The sequence below is a fragment of the Eriocheir sinensis genome, chromosome 30 (assembly GCF_024679095.1).
Source record: "Eriocheir sinensis breed Jianghai 21 chromosome 30, ASM2467909v1, whole genome shotgun sequence".
NCBI lineage: Eukaryota > Metazoa > Arthropoda > Malacostraca > Decapoda > Varunidae > Eriocheir > Eriocheir sinensis.
Window position 1 is genome coordinate 16,254,908 of NC_066538.1, and position 17,274 is coordinate 16,272,181.

Consider the following 17,274-nt stretch of genomic DNA (forward strand, 5'->3'; position numbering starts at 1 on the left):
AAATGTTTCAAATGGAATTTAGATTGATTTGTGGATGAGGAGACCAGATGATGAATGGATGCTGGCTGACTGGGCTCTTGTAGTCTCCTTAATTTTTTTGTGTATCCTTGTTATTGCCATTACTAAAGAAGAAAAGCCACGCTGGTCATTGGTATTGTTTTGTTTTAGTTGTTTGGCCCAAAGAAGGTAACTTGGTTGGCCATGGCATCATAACATTATCTGTCATCTGGTGCTAGTTAGTGTAGAAGGAAAGTTTTGCTCTATTGAGGCTAACTTGATGAAGAAGCTCCTCCTCCTCCTTGGCTTGATAATAATGGCTCCACTATAAGATATACTCATAATTGCTTGTGCCATTAATGGGTAGGGGCTGACCAAGTGACCCCATCATAAAAGCCTGCCAGAATTATGGGCCCAGCATTATATGAAAAAAATTAAAGACACACCCACATAACACAACTAAGCTGACTAATCTTGTCCTCACTCCCAGGTCCGTGCTGAAGCCAAGGGACGTAAAGCACCGCAACAAGCTCCGCGCCGCCTTCACCACGCTGTCCACCCTGGAGGAGGCGCCGGGGTCAGGGGGCGGCAGCAGGTACTGGACCGAGCCCTACCTCTAAGGCCCCGCGTCCCCCCGTCTACCTCAGTCCGTCTGTGTCGCTGCTGAGCTGAGCTACTCATGAGTCTTAGCCATGTGCTGAGACTAATTTTCCGGTTGAATATAATAGGAAAATTAGGCTAAGGGGATCCCGGCAGTCTAAGGCTCATAAGAGGTTTTGATTAAGTCTTTGCTGTATATTGAGAATCGTTGAGACTCCTTATGTTCTTATGTTCGTATTTTATCCATTGAATGTACAGTAGTGTTCCAAATAGCATGAGAGGATATACCATGATTTGTGAGTTGTGCAAGCTATGAAATATCGAGTCATAGCGATCTTGTAGGGCGAGCAGGTCTGAATAGGACACAATTCAGACCAAAATGAACTTGGATGAAAAAATAAGCAACAAATGTGAAAATCAAACAGCTCAAAAATGATCTTATAGGGCAAGCAGATCAGTAATAGGACATAATACTGATCAAAATGAACTTAGATGAAAAATGAAGTTGCAGAAGCAAAAATCAAACAGCTCAGCCCATAGATCACACCACACTGAATACCTTGACCCCAAACAGCACAAACTTCTGTACCAGCCAACTTTGAGCTATGAAAAAGAAGTTACAGAAGCAAAAATCAAACAGCTCAGCCCATAGATCACACCACACTGAATACCTTGACCCCAAACAGCACAAACTTCTGTATCCTCCAAATTTGAGCTATGAAAGATTAGTTACAGAAGCAAAAATCAAACAGCTGAGTCCGTAAGATCACACCACACTGAATACCTTGACCCCAAACAGCACAAACTTCTGTATCCTCCAAATTTGAGCTATGAAAGATTAGTTACAGAAGCAAAAATCAAACAGCTCAACCCATAAGATCACACCACACTGGATACCTTAACCCCAAACAGCACAAACTTCTGTATCAGCCAACTTTGAGCTATGAAAAAGAAGCAAAAATCAAACAGCTCAACCCATAAGATCACACCACACTGAATACGTTGACCCCAAACAGTATGAACATCCTTATCCACCAAATTTGAACCCTGATAAAACAAGTAACAAGTGGAAATCAAACAAAATCAAACAGCTCAACCCATAAAATCACACTACACTAAATACCTTGAATCCAAACAGCACGCACTTCCATATCCACCAAATCTGAACTCTGAAAAAAACAAGTAACAGGTGGAAATCAAACAAAAATCAAACAGCTCAACCCATAAAATCACACCACACTAAATACCTTGAATCCAAATTGCACGCACTTCCATATCCACCAAATCTGAACTCTGAAAAAAACAAGTAACAAGTGGAAATCAAACAAAATCAAACAGCTCAACCCATAGGATCACATGCACTGAATATCATAAACCTAAACAGTGCAAGCTTGTATATCCACCAAATTCTTAAGCTCTTCGGAACACTACTGTAACAAACGACTTAGGCTTACGGGATCCCAGTAGTTTAAGGCTCATAGTAGCTTAGCCTGTAGCTCTATAGACTCATGTACTGTATAGTTTTCCCTGTATAACCCTAACACCCTCCCTAACTTTAACTTCGTTCAGTATTTCCTAGAGTTACGCTGAGTGACCAGTTTCTCTTCGACATTCCGTTTTTCGTTCCTTGGCTTCGTTTGGGTTGTTTGACTTTCCTGGAGGTTTGAGGTGTTTGTCAGGCTGGGCATCTGTTTGTTTGTGAACTGTGTCCCTGTCTTCTTTTTTGTTTAACATTCTTATTCACAGTGGAATAGATGCTCGGCCTAACTCTGTACTATCAACGGCCTCAGTGCCTCAAAAGTACACTGCAAACCTCCCTTAGACCAGAAAGTTTATGCCTAACGAGTCTTTCTCTCACTGAAAAAGAGAATTTGCTATGTTGCTTTTTTTCTCTTACTCATGTTGCTAAGAAAAAATGATGGAGTGAAAGAGAGAGCCGACTATCTTCTCTCTTTCTGTTACTTTATGATGCTGAAAAGTGACTGATGGAAAGAGAGAATTGAGTATCTTCATTTCTCCTCAGTCACTAATTAAGCTGGAAAAAGTGACGGATTGAAAGAGAATCGGACTATCTTCTCTCTTTCTGTTACTTTATGATGCTGAAAAGTGACTGATGGCAAGAGAGAATTGAGTATCTTTATTTCTCCTCAGTCACTAATTAAGCTGAAAAAAGTGACAGATTGAAAGAGAATCGGCTATGTTCTTTTTTCTCTTCCTCAGTGACAGTTTGAAAGAGAGAATTAACAATCATCTTTATTTTTCTCCGTCACAAATGATGCGAGAAAATTGGCCATCTTCTCTTTTCTCTCTCACTGACAGTGCTGAAAAAGGTTACTGATTGAAATGAGAGAGAATCCACCATACTGTTCTTTTCTCTCAAGTGTATTATATTTAGAGTAAGCGGTGTTGTTCTGTATATATTATTTATCTCCATTGGCCAACAGTGGTCGAGTTGTCTTACATGCAAGTGTCAACTGATAACGTCTTTTTAGGGGCCTGTTGTTACTGTTACGTTACTGCTTCCATCCACGCCTTTCTCCACTTAGTAAACCCATTGGTCGTTTTCCGTTAAACTGTTACAAACTTTTTTAATACAGTAATAATACAGTAAGAAAAACTCTTTAAAAAAAATTAGTTTCACTCTCTGCGTCTTAGGATCTTCTGTGCACACTCCTCTCTTAGCATCTTCATGGAATAGTGGAAGGGAAAGTTGCAGTCTGTTGTGGTTCTTTTATCTTCATCTGTTTTGTTGAGTTTACAAATAAGTTTCATCTCCTACAGTTTGGTCTTTATATTAGCTAACATGATTTTTAACTTCCTCCTTCTCCCCTATTCTGATTCTTGTCCTTAGTCAACCAAGGGAAGGGAATCTTCCAGTCTGTTCTGGTTGACTTTATAAATACGTTTCATCTTGTGGAGTTCTCAGTGTGCTAACAGTCTTGGCTTAGAACACACAGACAAAAATCATTAGTATACTAGTTCTTTCTTAATACATAGATTGATTCACATCATTTTATTACTCTGCAAGAAACATAGCTATAGTCACAAGGCTAATATGAAAAGAGCGCAAATGAGAGAGCAAATACTTCACTAATAGTCCCATCAAATATACAGGTTTCAGGAAGACAATGTTCTGAGAGGAGTGTGTATAAGCCTGGTCCTGAGAGGCACAAGGGAAGAACTGTTACTACTCAGAGAGGGAACAGGAACTACCAAGGGCAAGGAGACAATGCAATCCCTTGGTAGTGATAAAGCAGTGTCCAAACCCTTCACTCTGGCTATTTATACACTTCCACAGTCCCCCTACTTGTTAAATTATTGGTTTGGTTTGTTGAGGCAGTTTAGCATTCAACTCAATCTTTTGTTAATTCAGTTCAATTCCCTGTATTTACCCTTCACAAAGAAACATTACAAGCGGTTCTCTCTCTCTTGTAAAGATCTCTGTGGCTTGCTATGATGGAGACAAGCTCAGTAGTAAGGCACAGTAATGGTAACAGTAACTAATCATGCTCTTTTGTTTATCAGTCCACACAGCACTAACAAGCAAAACACTGCCCCAAAAGAATATATGATCATGTCTTTATTTATGGGTACAGTTGGTCTCGCTTCTGCCGTTTAAAGAGTGAACACTGTCTATTTTGATATTTTGCAAGTGGTAGACAAGACTTACAAGCAAAACACTGCCCCAAAAGAATATATGATCATGTCTTTATTTATGGGTACAGTTGGTCTCGCTTCTGCCGTTTAAAAAGTGAACAGTGTCTCTCTTGATATATTGCAAGTGGTGGACCAAGAAACATCACAAGTCCAATTATAAACAACACAAGTCTCAGTGGTTCTGAGTCTTTGCTTACAGTGCTTCAAAATAGACAGCACACTCATAAATGGTGGAAGCCAAGGCCTCTGTACATGCATTGAGGGTATTACTGGATGGCGGGTGAGTGCCGGGCAGCCGATTCACCCACGCCATGCAAAGGTCTAAAGGAGCATTAAAGAACGAGCTGTGTTTAGATTTTGTTTCTGTATTTATTTATTTATTATTACTGCATTCGATGAGGTAATGTGCTGTATTGATGACTTTATTTCTTTATTTGTTGCTGGATATCATAAAAGCAGACATATGTACACACACACACACACACATATGATAGTTAGAAAAGCGAGGTAGAACAGTTTCGAGCCAGGACCAAGCACCATCATCACCACCACCACCACCACAACCACCACCACTATCACCACTACCACCACCAAGAAAAGAAGATAACAACCTGAAGAACAAAACAACACAACCATAACAGCAAGATTAACAACAACAACAACCAGGCAGAAAATATATTGTGTGCCTTTTACTTCTGTGCTCTGAAATGCTCTTAGAAAAAACAGTATTGAGCTTCTTTTACAGAGTTTTGAAGCATGATATCGCCAACCTCGTCTTCTCTGTGTGGGCTAAATTATACATACTTCCGTTAGTGTTTTGTTGTGTTGTCAAGAATATGGATTGTGTTTATCAGTTTGTCTCAGTGTGATTTGCAACTTTTTTTTCTTATTTTTCTTATTTCTTATACTCATTCTTATACTTCTTATTCTGACCTCTCATTTTTCTTTATTTTTTTCTTTTTTATTTTTTATTTCTTTAGGGTGGCATATTTTTGGTATCTTTTCTTTGCCATTGAGCTGCATCCTTCCCTGTAAAAATATCATTGTAACAGTTATTATTTCTCTTAGTGGGCTTTTTTATTAATTTATTTGTCCATTCACTTATGTTTTTGCCCTTGAGCTGCTTCCTTTCCTGTTAAAAATCATGCAACAGTTAGTGACATTCGGTCATGATATTCACTTCCTTGGCCCAATGTTCAAGCTGATGGGTCATACTTCCACTCTTTACCAGCTTAATGACAAATCTCACCATGATAATCAAAAGTCAGTCATGTGGAGCTGTAATATTCACTTACTCGGCTGATGTTTGAGTAGATCGGTCACGTGCAAGCACTCTTTCACGGCTTAGCGATTCATCTTAGTGTGGTCTCGGTATTCAGTTTTTCTTGTTTCTCCGTAAAAGGACTCAAATCTAAAGTGACAGAGAAATGTTAATGATAGAACTAGCTATACTTGATACTCTTTAAAAGTTGCAAGTGGAAGAATTGTCCAAAAGCATGTCATAAGTTCCTGTTCAGATGTAGAGGAGAGAAATTGAGAAGAAATAAAAAAAAGGAGGTTGATTATGAAAGAGACAAAAAGGTGATAAATGATGAAAAGAGGAAATTGTGAGAAGAGAAGGAGATAAATCATGGAAAATAAAAAGGGGGATAAATTGTTAGAAGAAAAAAGGGAATAAAAAGTGAAAAGAGAGAGAGAGATACAAAAACAGACTAAACTTGCTTCTAAAACTCACTCTGTAGTCATTGGTTCTGTGTAATTCCAAAGACAGAAAAAGAGGGATACAAAAACAGACTGTATAAAAACATTCACTTCATAAAATCATTGGTTCTTTGTAATCTCAAAAATCTCTGTCGCTCCTTGTCTCTGGGCCGGCAAATGTGTGTTCCCCTCATCACGTTGTTGCCAGAGTTTGCTTCCTTCCTCCGCCTCAGCTGTGGAGGTTGTCAAGGAGAGCTGCTCTGGCCGCCCAGGAACATGTCTCTGTTGTGTAGATTCATGTGTGTGAACGTTATACTAACAGAGACCCATGTTACACCCCCACCCAGCCTGGAGGGAAACACTAAGCTTGACTGGTGAAGATTGCAAGGAGCGAGAGTGACTTTTTGGGGTCTACGCTTAACTATGAGTGAAAGTTTTCAAGATTCACAAAATTATAGATCTGACGAAAATGACAAGAAACGAGAATGGCCTTTAGAGTTTGTCAGTTAGCCATAGGTGAAAGTTTTTAAGGTACACAATATTATAAAGAGTATAAGTTTGTGAATTGAAAGTCATGTCATTCTGCTGTTTAATTCTTTATGTCAGAGTTCATTTTACTTTAAAAATAGTGATGCACTTTCTTTGCATTTCTGTGGATGAACGTTCTGAAGAAACACAAAATAATAAAAAAATATGAGTTAGTAAATTAAAGCTGTCTCAAACTCAAATTTTTCATATCATAGTCTATGCCTCTCTTAAAATGGTACTGCACTCTTTTGATATTTCTATAATAAATTAATAAGTAATGTATTAGCCTTTTGACACATATGTTTACTGGAGAAACTAGACATTACAGTGATAATATTGTAGTTGTGACACCATGCAGTAATGCTCCAATCGGTCAGCCAATCATTAGTAATATTGCAGCTAAAAATGGAGTAAGGCCTTTCACATATTGAAACAGTTATTCGACAGTCATATTAACAAATACATAAGGAGTGTACAAGAAGCTCATCAGCTTACTTGTGGCAGCTCATGAAAATCAATCATTTATATTTTTTTACAGTAAAGAAAGCAGCTCAAGGGCATGAAAAAAGACCCACTAATTATTATTCCCACAAAGAAGAAAATTAATGTTTGAACGGAGTGTTGAATTCAGTTAGAGAGGTGTCCAAACTGTTTATCACCAACATCTGTAAATCTGTTTCTTCTCTTACTTCTCTTATCACAATTCATTTCCTTTTTTTTCCTTTTCAGAATTATCTCCTTATTTTTCTTTTCACACTTTACCTTTTCCTTCTTTCTTATGATTTCTCTTCTTTAAAGGCAGAATAAAAACCTTTCCTTTCCCTTTGAAACATTTGTATTCTCACCACTGACTGTATTGTTTGTTCCACTCATATCCACTGAATCAAGACTTGGAAGCATAATATCACCTTTCATCTGGGTGTGCAGCTGACATCACCCTATGACAATATGACCAGTGGCAGGAGAACACAGTGCGATATGAAGGCTGTGTAATATGTCCTTGTGTTGTTATTACTTGAGTCCACCTTTAGAAACATAACATTTTCAGTCTCTTATACGTGAAGCTTATGACACAGGAAGGACACAGTAGAATGTGAAAACAGGGTGATAAGCGCCTGTGTTGTTTCTTGCGTTGTTTATGGTAGTGCGAAGTCCTGGTTGCTTGTAAGGTGTATGACTAATGGTTGGCGAACACAGTGTAATATGACCACAGTGTAATAAGTGGTTGTGTGGTGTTTTGTGGTGGTGTTCTGCTAGATTGATAATGTTGAAAAATGGTGTTGTGTTGTTCTGTGTGTTTGGTGTGGTGGTGTGAAGTTCTGGTTGGCTGTAAGGTCTTGTTCTGCTATACTGATGATGTTGCAAAATGGTGTTGTATGTTGTGTGTGTGTGTGTGTGTATCAAAACAGGATATTCTGAGTTTATGTCTTCATCTAGTCAGGCCATAAGCTTAGTAGTTGTTAATGGGACAGGGAAGCCATGCAGTAAAGGAAGCAAAAGAAAAATACTTCACTGATATATGGTTGGAAGAGGTGCTAAAAATCTGGCCTTGATGGTATAACATTTTGTGTCTCCATTAGTGTCAAGGAATTTGATGAACTTTGCTCTGATAACTTGAATCTCAGACATGGTAGAAGGAGGAGAAGTTGAGAGATACAATGAAAAGTGATTGAAAGATGGCCTTTTTAGTATAACCATTGTGTATTTTCCTTCATTAAGTTTTTATGTCTGTAGATTGTGACTCATTTTTCTTTTATCATTTGAAAATACAAGATATACAACAAAAAATATATGTAAATAGCTTCAGGCCTTAGAAACTGGAAATGGTGCTTGAAGTTTAACTCTTTGTTTAACCATTTTTCAGTATTCTCCATCATAACCCTTTAGAGTTTGACCTTTTCTCTTGTAATATAAAAAGGGAAATCACTCGGAACTTCAGACATACAAGGAAGGGTGCTTGAAAACATACCCTTCTTTATGTATAACAATCTGTATATTCCCTTTCACCGAGTTCCCTGTAAAATTCAACTAACCTTACAACCACAAAACCCAAGATAAACAACAGGAAATAACAGATAACGAATTTCAAGCATAGACAAAAAGGAGCTTGAACATAACCAACCACACAATCATAAAACCCACAACAAATGACAGAACAGAGAAGCATAAGATAAGGGATTTCATGCAGAGTTTAAAGGGTGCTTGAAACGTAACCTTAGTATTGTAACCTCTTTGTGTTCATGGGCGTTCGTGTTCGTGTCCCCGCTGAGGGTGACAACACGGGCGCCCGACTGTCCCACCCCGTTATGGATTGTGGCATTCACTCAGGGGTGCAAGGGAGGGGGTGCCGGATGAGTCTCCACCTCCCTAGTCCCCCCTTTTTACCCCTACTCTCTCTCTCTCTCCCATTCTCGCTCTTCCTTCTAACTCCAAATCATCTCATATCTCTATTTCTCATCCTGTTTCTTATTTTTCCCTCCCTTGCTTCCCTCTGTCCTTGCGTTCTTCTCTTCTTTCCTCCATTCCTACTTCTCTCTCTCCCTCCAGTTCCTCATTTTCCCTTCCTACCTCCTTTCCTTCCTTATGTTCTTCCTGTCTCTTCTCTCTTAACCTTCAAGTTTCTTCCTCTCCATCCTTTTCCTAGTTCTCTTTCTCATTTCTTCATTTACCCCTTCTTCCTTTTACCTCCTTTCTCTCTCTTTCCCTTTTGGTCCCTCAGGTTCCTCTTCTCTCTCCTCTCCTTACTTATTCATTTCCTCATCCTCTCCTTCCCTTCAGTCCCTCATACTTCCCTTCCCCTCCTTCCCTAGTCCTTCTCTACCCTCCTTTCTAACTTTTTCCCTTCCCTTCCTCTCCAATTTAGTCCCATTTCCTTCTTCTCTTCTTCCTTGTAACCTATTTTTCCTGTCCTCTTTCCCTTCCTTAGTCTCTTTTCCACATTTTCTTTCTTATAACACCATTTTCCTCCCCCCTCCTTTCCTCCCTAATGTTCCTCCTACCTCTTGTCTCTTTTCCCCAAGTTTCTTCCTCCATCCTTCTTTTCCCTCCTCCTCCTTTCCTCCCTAATGTTCCTCCTACCTCTTGTCTCTTTTCCCCAAGTTTCTTCCTCTCCATCCTTCTCCTTTTCCCTCCCCCTCCTCCCCATTCCCTTACTTCCTTCCCTTCCCAATGCTCAAGTCTGTGTAGTGTTTAAGTCTTGCTGCGTCAAGGCGTAGAGAGTATTTATATATATTTAAATTAATTATTGAGGGGCGAAGGAGAGGCAACAGCTTCCCCACAGCCCCTCGCACACCCTTAATTAACACGGCTCCCCCTGTATCAAACTGTATATGTGTAAGCGTGAGGCCCCTCGTGTAGCTGTATATATTACTGTATCCGTAGACCCTCCTGAGGAAATCTATCAATATTATATAGTGATTATTATTATTATTATTATTATTATTATTATTATTATTGTAACATTTTAATAAAGTTTATGCGTATTTGGGATGTTTTAGTTGGCCGTAGTTTTTTATTGTAATTTATTTTTGTGGTTATTATTTTTATGTAGGCTATATATTTGTTTTTATTATTATTATTAGTAGTAGTAGTAATAGTAGTAGTAGCAGTAGCAGTGGGGTAGAAGTAATAATTTATATCAGCAAGGTTTCTCTCTCTCTCTCTCTCTCTCTCTCTCTCTCTCCATACTTACCAGTCATTGGTAGCCTATTGATGAGAACAGGATATTGATTTTGATCCCGTGATTTTTCCACTGCTGCTGAAGTTCATAACACTACTGGAAAGACTATTATCTAATTGTATTATATTAACGAGGTGAAAAAAACAGCACAATTCTGAAAAAAGTATCTATCTATTTACCTCTCTCGGGGGGCTCCCGTGGTCGGGTCTCCGCCTTTGCTCCGGCGGGGTGCTAGAGCGTATAGGTTCGAGACCTGCCCGGTGCCACGGGAATGGAAAGGTGGGCTCTTTCTGACACCCTTGGGCCTCCTCCTTGAAAGAATTGGGCATCTCTCTTCCAGCCGTCTGGGTGGTTGAGTGGCATGCATCGCCTTCCTCCCTTGGGGTATATCCCCAACGAAATACCAAAAAAAAAACATATATATATATATATATATATATATATATATATATATATATATATATATATATATATATATATATATATATATATATATATATATATATATACAGGGCGAGAGAACGGGATTGCAATGAGAAGAAATGGATTGTAAGATCAGCGAAGAGTGGGAAAGTATATTAGAGAGAGAGATCGAGAGAGAGAGAGAATATATGAGTTCGAGAATATATATATATATATATATATATATATATATATATATATATATATATATATATATATATATATATATATATATACTCATAGTTATTGGTCTATATAGTGAAGTGTGGAGGGGCGCGTGTCCAGCACTCTCCTTGGTCCTGGCAGTCCGTGCTTTCCCGTGGACGCGGGCGTGAGGCAGGGTTGCGTCCTTGCCCCATCGCTTTTCAACCCATGCTCGGACAGGGTGTTAGGCAGAGTTGTGGCAGTCATTGCTTCGTGATACTGATTCGACATATATTACCTGCATAGTCCGTCAACGCCACCTCCGGTCATACGGGCACGTGGCCGTACGTCGGTCATGCAGAAGCCGCCGTACTCTGCCCACCAGTTTGCTGCCGTAACAAGGGCCAGCCCCGAGTGGTGGAGCCATGCAGGCCGAGGGGACGCCCACGGAGTTCGTGACTTGATCAAGTCGACGGGTCCTGCCAGGAGGTACTCGGGCTGGGAAGGCGCCTGCATGGAGGCTTGTCCGCAGGAACCCCCGGGCTTGGCGTCATAGGGGGGCGAGGCGACGCGCCCCCCGGCGTATGCATCTATTGATTGACTATTGATTGCAGTAACAAAGAGCACAAAGGAACCTCCTGACATGTTGCACGCATTAAAAGTTTGGGGCAGCGTCGATCGCAGTAACCGACAAGCAGAGGAACCTTCAGAACACACGCACGCCATTGCAACTCATTTTCGTGCCATCAGTCCATCTATAATACTTTTAATTTTGTGTTTGGAAATTATATTAATGAAAGACAAGTATATAATAGTCAGTACTCATAGTCTCTAATGATATGTGTAAAATATATGATATGAGAGCCATTGCAAGTCATTGGCAAATTTATCTGCGTGAGACTTTGAACTTAATAACAAGCACTTTCAACTTATTAATAGCGAGCAAATGAACTTATTATAGCGTGTGAGTTTAGTGTTGGGAGATGCTGAGGGGAGAAAGTAGGGCGAGAGAAAGGGATTGCAATGAGAGAGAAAAAAAATAATGGATTGTCAGATCAGCGAAGGATGGGAAAGTATATTAGAGAGAGAGAGAGAGAGAGAGAGAGAGAGAGAGAGAGAGAGAGAGAGAGAGAAAACGTTATGCATGAATTGCGATAACCACCACGCATGTATATATATTAACTTAACCAACACATGCATATATATATATAAAAATATGCATTCATATGGATAAGAAAAAAGTGACATATATTGTTTACATTTATAATAACTAATAATTTTACTATATAAATATGTATAGAAATTAATAGGATGGGAACCGTTTTAATATAGTAAGAGGAATTTGCCAACCAGTTATTTCTTGATGATAAAAACAGAGAGAGAGAGAGAGAGAGAGAGAGAGAGAGAGAGAGAGAGAGAGAGAGAGAGAGAGAGAGAGAGAGAGAGAGAGAGAGAGAGAGAGAGAGAATGCAGGAATGAACGAAAATATGAGGGAAATAAAAAGAAAGGTACTGAGAGAGAGAGAGAGAGAGAGAGAGAGAGAGAGAGAGAGAGAGAGATCATTTGACACGGAACGGGAGACGGGAATAAACATGGAGAACACAAACACGGAGCAAAAATATCACCCTACCCACTCTACCAACTCATACACCCTAATTAAAAGCGCCAAAACACTAACGGACAACATCAAACAAAATAACAGCACACTTAAAAACAAGTCAGATCATAATCAAACCCTCCCTTCACCTCCGCACTCTCAATCCTCCCTGCTGAGAAAAGTTGTTTTGGTGGACAATGGAGGCGCCGCAGAATCGATCCTTCCCTTGAAAAACGCATTTATTTCCCCTACAGCGACCCCCAGGTAAGCCATCAACGTCGTTACCTTATAGAACAGTCATTTCTCTATACTCTAGCACTAAGGAGGAGTATTGGAAGGCAGTAATAAAGGAGAAATAGGCCTGAAATAAGCGGCGAGTTGTGACGGCGGGATGTCAAATGGTGATGCTTAGAAAGGGAGATGAAGTAATATTGATAATTTTTTCGACCTCCAGCGACTCTCAGATGACCCATTACCACTACCACCTTATAGATTAGTTATTTCTCTATATTCTAGCACTATGGAGGATTATTGGAACGTTGTAATAAGGGAGAAATATGCTTGTGAGTAGCGGCGAGTCGGGGCGGTGGATGTCAAATGGTGATGCTTACAACCAGAGATGAAGTCATATTTTTCGCTTTTTTGGGCCTCCAGGGCGTACTATGACCCTCCTGTGACCCCAAACAGGACGAGAGGTCAATGCTCCATCTAACTGACCTCCGTAACCATACCCAGAGAGACAAGGAAGCCGGGAAATGGGTAAAATACGGGAGTTAGGATGTCAGATGGTGATGCTTATGATACGAGATGAGGTATTATTTTAGCATTTTAATGACCCCTCGGGCGGACTATGACCCTCCCGTGACCCCAGGCAGGACGAGAGGTCAATGCTGCATCCCCTTAACCATACCCAGGGACACGGGGAGGCTGGGAAATGGGGAAAATTGGGAAATAAGAATAGGGGAGGAGAGGGGAACGTGGCATCATGAGAGCTCTGCCGACTCGCTTGTTTAATATGATTTGAGGCTTTCATGCATTAATGGAGACTGGCTTGCCTTGGGATCACTTATCTCTGGGCGGCACATGCGCGGACCATGCCCCTGCTGGCTTGGCATAAGGGAGAGGGAAGAGAAAAGGGAGGAATGGAGGGAAGTCTAGGGAGGGAGGGAGAGGAAGCAGGTGGTGGTGATGGTGGTGGTTGCTTGCATGTGTGAAGGAAGGGAAAGGCTGGGTAGTGTTTTTTCCTCTCTCTCTCTCTCTCTCTCTCTCTCTCTCTGTTTTTCTCTTCCTCGATCTTTTTCTCTCCCTTTCAGAGTGGGAGGGAGGAAACCAGGAGAGGGAGAGGCTGGTTAATGTTTTTTCCTCTCCCTTCCTCACTGTCTGTTTTCTCTCCCTCTCTGTCTTTCTCTCCCTTTAAAAGTGGGAAGGAGAGGAAGGGAGGAAGCCAGGAGAGGGAGCAGGGAGAGGGAAAGCCTAGGTAGTATTTTTTCCTCTCCCTTCCTCCCTGTTTGTTTTCTCTCCCTTTAAGAGTGGGAGGGAGAGAAAGGGAGGAAGCCAAGAGAGGGAAAGGCTGGGTAGTGTTTTTTTCTGCTCCCTTCCTCCCTTTCTGAGTGGGAGGGAGAGAGAGGGCAGATGGTGGTGGTTGCTTGCATGAAGGAAGGGAAAGGCTTGGTAGGTTTTTCTCTCCCTCCCTCCCTCTCTGTCAGTCTGCACTTTTTCCTCTATCTCTCCCTCCTAGAGTTTAGTTTAGCTGTGTAAGGGAGGGAGAGTGAGAGGAAAGCAGTAGTCTTCCCTCCCTCTCTCTTTCCCTCCCAGAATAAGAGTTCAGCAAAAGGAAGAAGGAAAGCAATGACAGAGATAGCAGGTGGTGCCTTTAAAACGTGAGTCAGTATTTTTCACTCTCCCTCCTTCTCTCTGAGGTGAGGAAGGAAAGACATTGGAAAAGCAAGAAAGAAACTGACTTGGAAAAATACATTGGGCTGGGAAGGGAAAGGAGAGAGCCTGTCAAGATTTTTTCCCTCCCTCTCTCCCTCCTTCTCTTCCTCTTCCTATGATATTAGTTTAGCTGGAGTTAGGATGGAAAGGCATAGAAAAAGCTAGATAGAAACTGACTTGGAAAAATACATTGGGCTGGGAAGGGAAAGGAGAGAGCCTGTCAAGATTTTTTCCCTCCCTCTCTCCCTCCTTCTCTTCCTCTTCCTATGATATTAGTTTAGCTGAAGTTAGGAAGGAAAGCCATAGAAAAAGCTAGATAGAAACTGACTTGGAAAAATACGTTGGACTGGGAAGGGAAAGGAAAGAGCCTGTCTAGATTTTTTCCCCTCCCTTCCTTCCTCCTTCTCTTCCTCTTCCTATGATATAAATTTAGCTGAAGTTAGGAAGGAAAGGCATAAAAAAAGCTAGATAGAAACTAACTTGGAAAAACACATTGGGCTGGGAAGGGAAAGGAGAGAGCCTGTCAAGATTTTTCCCCACCCTTCCTCCCTCCTCTTTCTCTTCATCTTCCTCCTAGAATATTAGTTTAGCTGAAGTGAGAAAGGAAAGCCATAGAAAAAGCTAGATAGAAACTGACTTGGAAAAATACATTGGCTTGGGAAGAGAAAGGAAAGGAACTCAGATTTTTTTCCCTTTCCTCCCCACCCTCTCCACCTCCCTCTCTCCCTCCCTCCCACAGTAAGTCTTAAGCACCCTGACCCTTTACATTTAAGTGAGGACCTGCTGGCATTATTGAGCCTGGCTGGGGGAGGATGCTGAGCTCGGGATTTTAAGTATGCAAACTCTCTGTGGTATCTTGCTTGGTGGGTCCTGAATTGACAGTTTCTTGAGGGCAGAGAGTCCGCCATTCTGTTATCTTACTCAGCTCAGTCAGTTAGTCAGCGTTTTTTGTTTAGCTTTATCTATATGTGTTATGTTCAGTTGATGTGCATTTGTTTATTTATTATTGTTATGGTTATCTTTCTTTTGTGTATGTGGAAAGTTGTTTTAATGCAGGAAATAGATACCAGAAAAGGATTAAATTATGTTAGGTTAAGTTAGATAAAAAAAAGATGAAGTTAAATGATAGTAAGTTAGGTAAAGGGGAATTAGGTTAGCTTAGTTACATTAAAATCAAATATAGGGTTAGATAAAGATAGAGATTACAGGGTCAGATATAGTTAAGCTAGATACTAGAAGAGGATTAAATTATGTTAGGTTAAGTTAGATAAAAAAGATGAAGTTTGATGATAGTTTGTTTAGTTACATTAAAATCAAATATAGGGTTAGATAAAGATAGAGATTACAGGGTCAGACACAAGGGGAGCTTTTAAAACAATTCTTATATATTCAGTTCATGGTCTCTTCATTACCACACAATATTTCCTTGATTTATTTGATCTTCATGACCCTCCTTCACACACACACACACACACGCACGCACACGCAGTCACACACCACCTCAACACAGCTGCTGTCTCTGGTGGTACATGTGCTGTGTGGAGAAAGCAGTATTAGGATCAGTGCTGTCATCTGTCTGTGTGTGTTGTGGTGTAGTGACTGGCACACTTATACTCGACTAGTGCCTGGACCGGGGTTGGATTCCTTATTTGTGAGAGTCTAAAGTTTTCATGGTGTTTCCCTGAGTCGCTGTGTCTGTTGATTTGGCATTCATTAGATACTTAGCACAACACACACTGATAGAACTACATGATATATTTAGTGAGAAGTTGTCCTTTCCAATAGCTTGTGGCTGGACCCGGGTTGGATTCCTCATTTGTGAGATTCTAAAATTTTCCTGATGTTTCCCTTGTGTGTGTCTATTTACTTGGCAGTCTTAGTTACCTACATAGCACAACACACTAATATAAGTACATGATATATTTAGTGAGAAGTCGTCTTTCCATAAACTTGTGTCTGGACCTGGGTTTGAGTCCTTATTTGTGAGATTCTAAAATTTTCCTGATGTTTCCCTTGTGTGTGTCTATTTACTTGGCAGTCTTAGTTACCTACATAGCACAACACACTAATATAAGTACATGATATATTTAGTGAGAAGTCGTCTTTCCATAAACTTGTGTCTGGACCCGGGTTGGATTCCTCATTTGTGAGATTCTAAAATTTTCCTGATGTTTCCCTTGTGTGTGTCTATTTACTTGGCAGTCTTAGTTACCTACATAGCACAACACACTAATATAAGTAGATGATATATTTAGTGAGAAGTCGTCTTTCCATGAACTTGTGTCTGGACTTGGGTTTGAGTCCTTATTTGTGAGATTCTAAAATTTTCCTGATGTTTCCCTTGTGTGTGTCTATTTACTTGGCAGTCTTAGTTACCTACATAGCACAACGCACTAATATAAGTAGATGATATATTTAGTGAGAAGTTGTCTTTCCATGAACTTGTGGCTGGACCTGGGTTTGAGTCCTTATTTGTGAGATTCTAAAATTTTCATGATGTTTCCCTTTTTCTTTGTGTCTATTTACTTGGCAGTCTTTAGTTACATAGCACAACACACACTAATATAAGTACATGCCATATTGAATGAGAAGTCATCTTTTGCATGAACTTATTTGTGAGGTTCAAAACATTTTCCTAAACCTGTGTGTGTCTGTTCATTTGGCAGTCGATAGGTACCCAGAATGACCCACTAATTATGTCTCTCTGTAGGTTAGGGTACATCTCTTAGGTTAGGTTAGGTGTCAGAGTGAATGAGGGTGGAATATCAAGGATTGGGACAGGGTATTCAAGTTTCAGAAATTGGTAGCTATTCGCCTAAGGTAGTACATAGCATGATACACTAATTATGTCTCTCTGTAGGTTAGGGTACATCTCTTAGGTTAGGTTAGCTGTTAGTGAATGAGGGTAGGATATTAACCCGGTAGCATCGGGGATCATGTTTCTTTATGGTCCCTCTAAGCGAGAAAAACGTGA

At 40.4% G+C, this 17,274-nt stretch overlaps 2 protein-coding genes across 19 annotated transcripts in view; both read left to right on the plus strand.

The window, feature by feature from the left end:
• Window positions 1-9,967, plus strand: part of LOC127005651 (uncharacterized) — a 108,985-nt gene extending 99,018 nt beyond the window's left edge. Inside the window, exons 9-10 of one of the 2 annotated variants that reach the window (XR_007758775.1) lie at window positions 488-1,663; window positions 1,787-9,967. Coding sequence is in view for 1 of the 2 variants with exons in the window: in XM_050874714.1 (XP_050730671.1) it covers window positions 488-617 (130 nt within the window). In the remaining variant the exon portion in view is untranslated. Of the gene's footprint in view, window positions 1-487 lie in introns of both variants that reach the window. The other variant, XM_050874714.1, reaches the window with a different exon arrangement.
• Window positions 9,968-12,473: 2,506 nt separating this feature from the next.
• The window catches only part of LOC127005652 (peregrin-like), a 49,491-nt gene continuing 44,690 nt past the window's right edge, over window positions 12,474-17,274 (plus strand). For all 17 annotated transcript variants that reach the window (XM_050874715.1, XM_050874716.1, XM_050874726.1 and 14 more), the window contains exon 1: window positions 12,474-12,629. The gene's annotated coding sequence lies outside the window, so the exon portion shown is untranslated. The remainder of the gene's footprint in view (window positions 12,630-17,274) is intronic.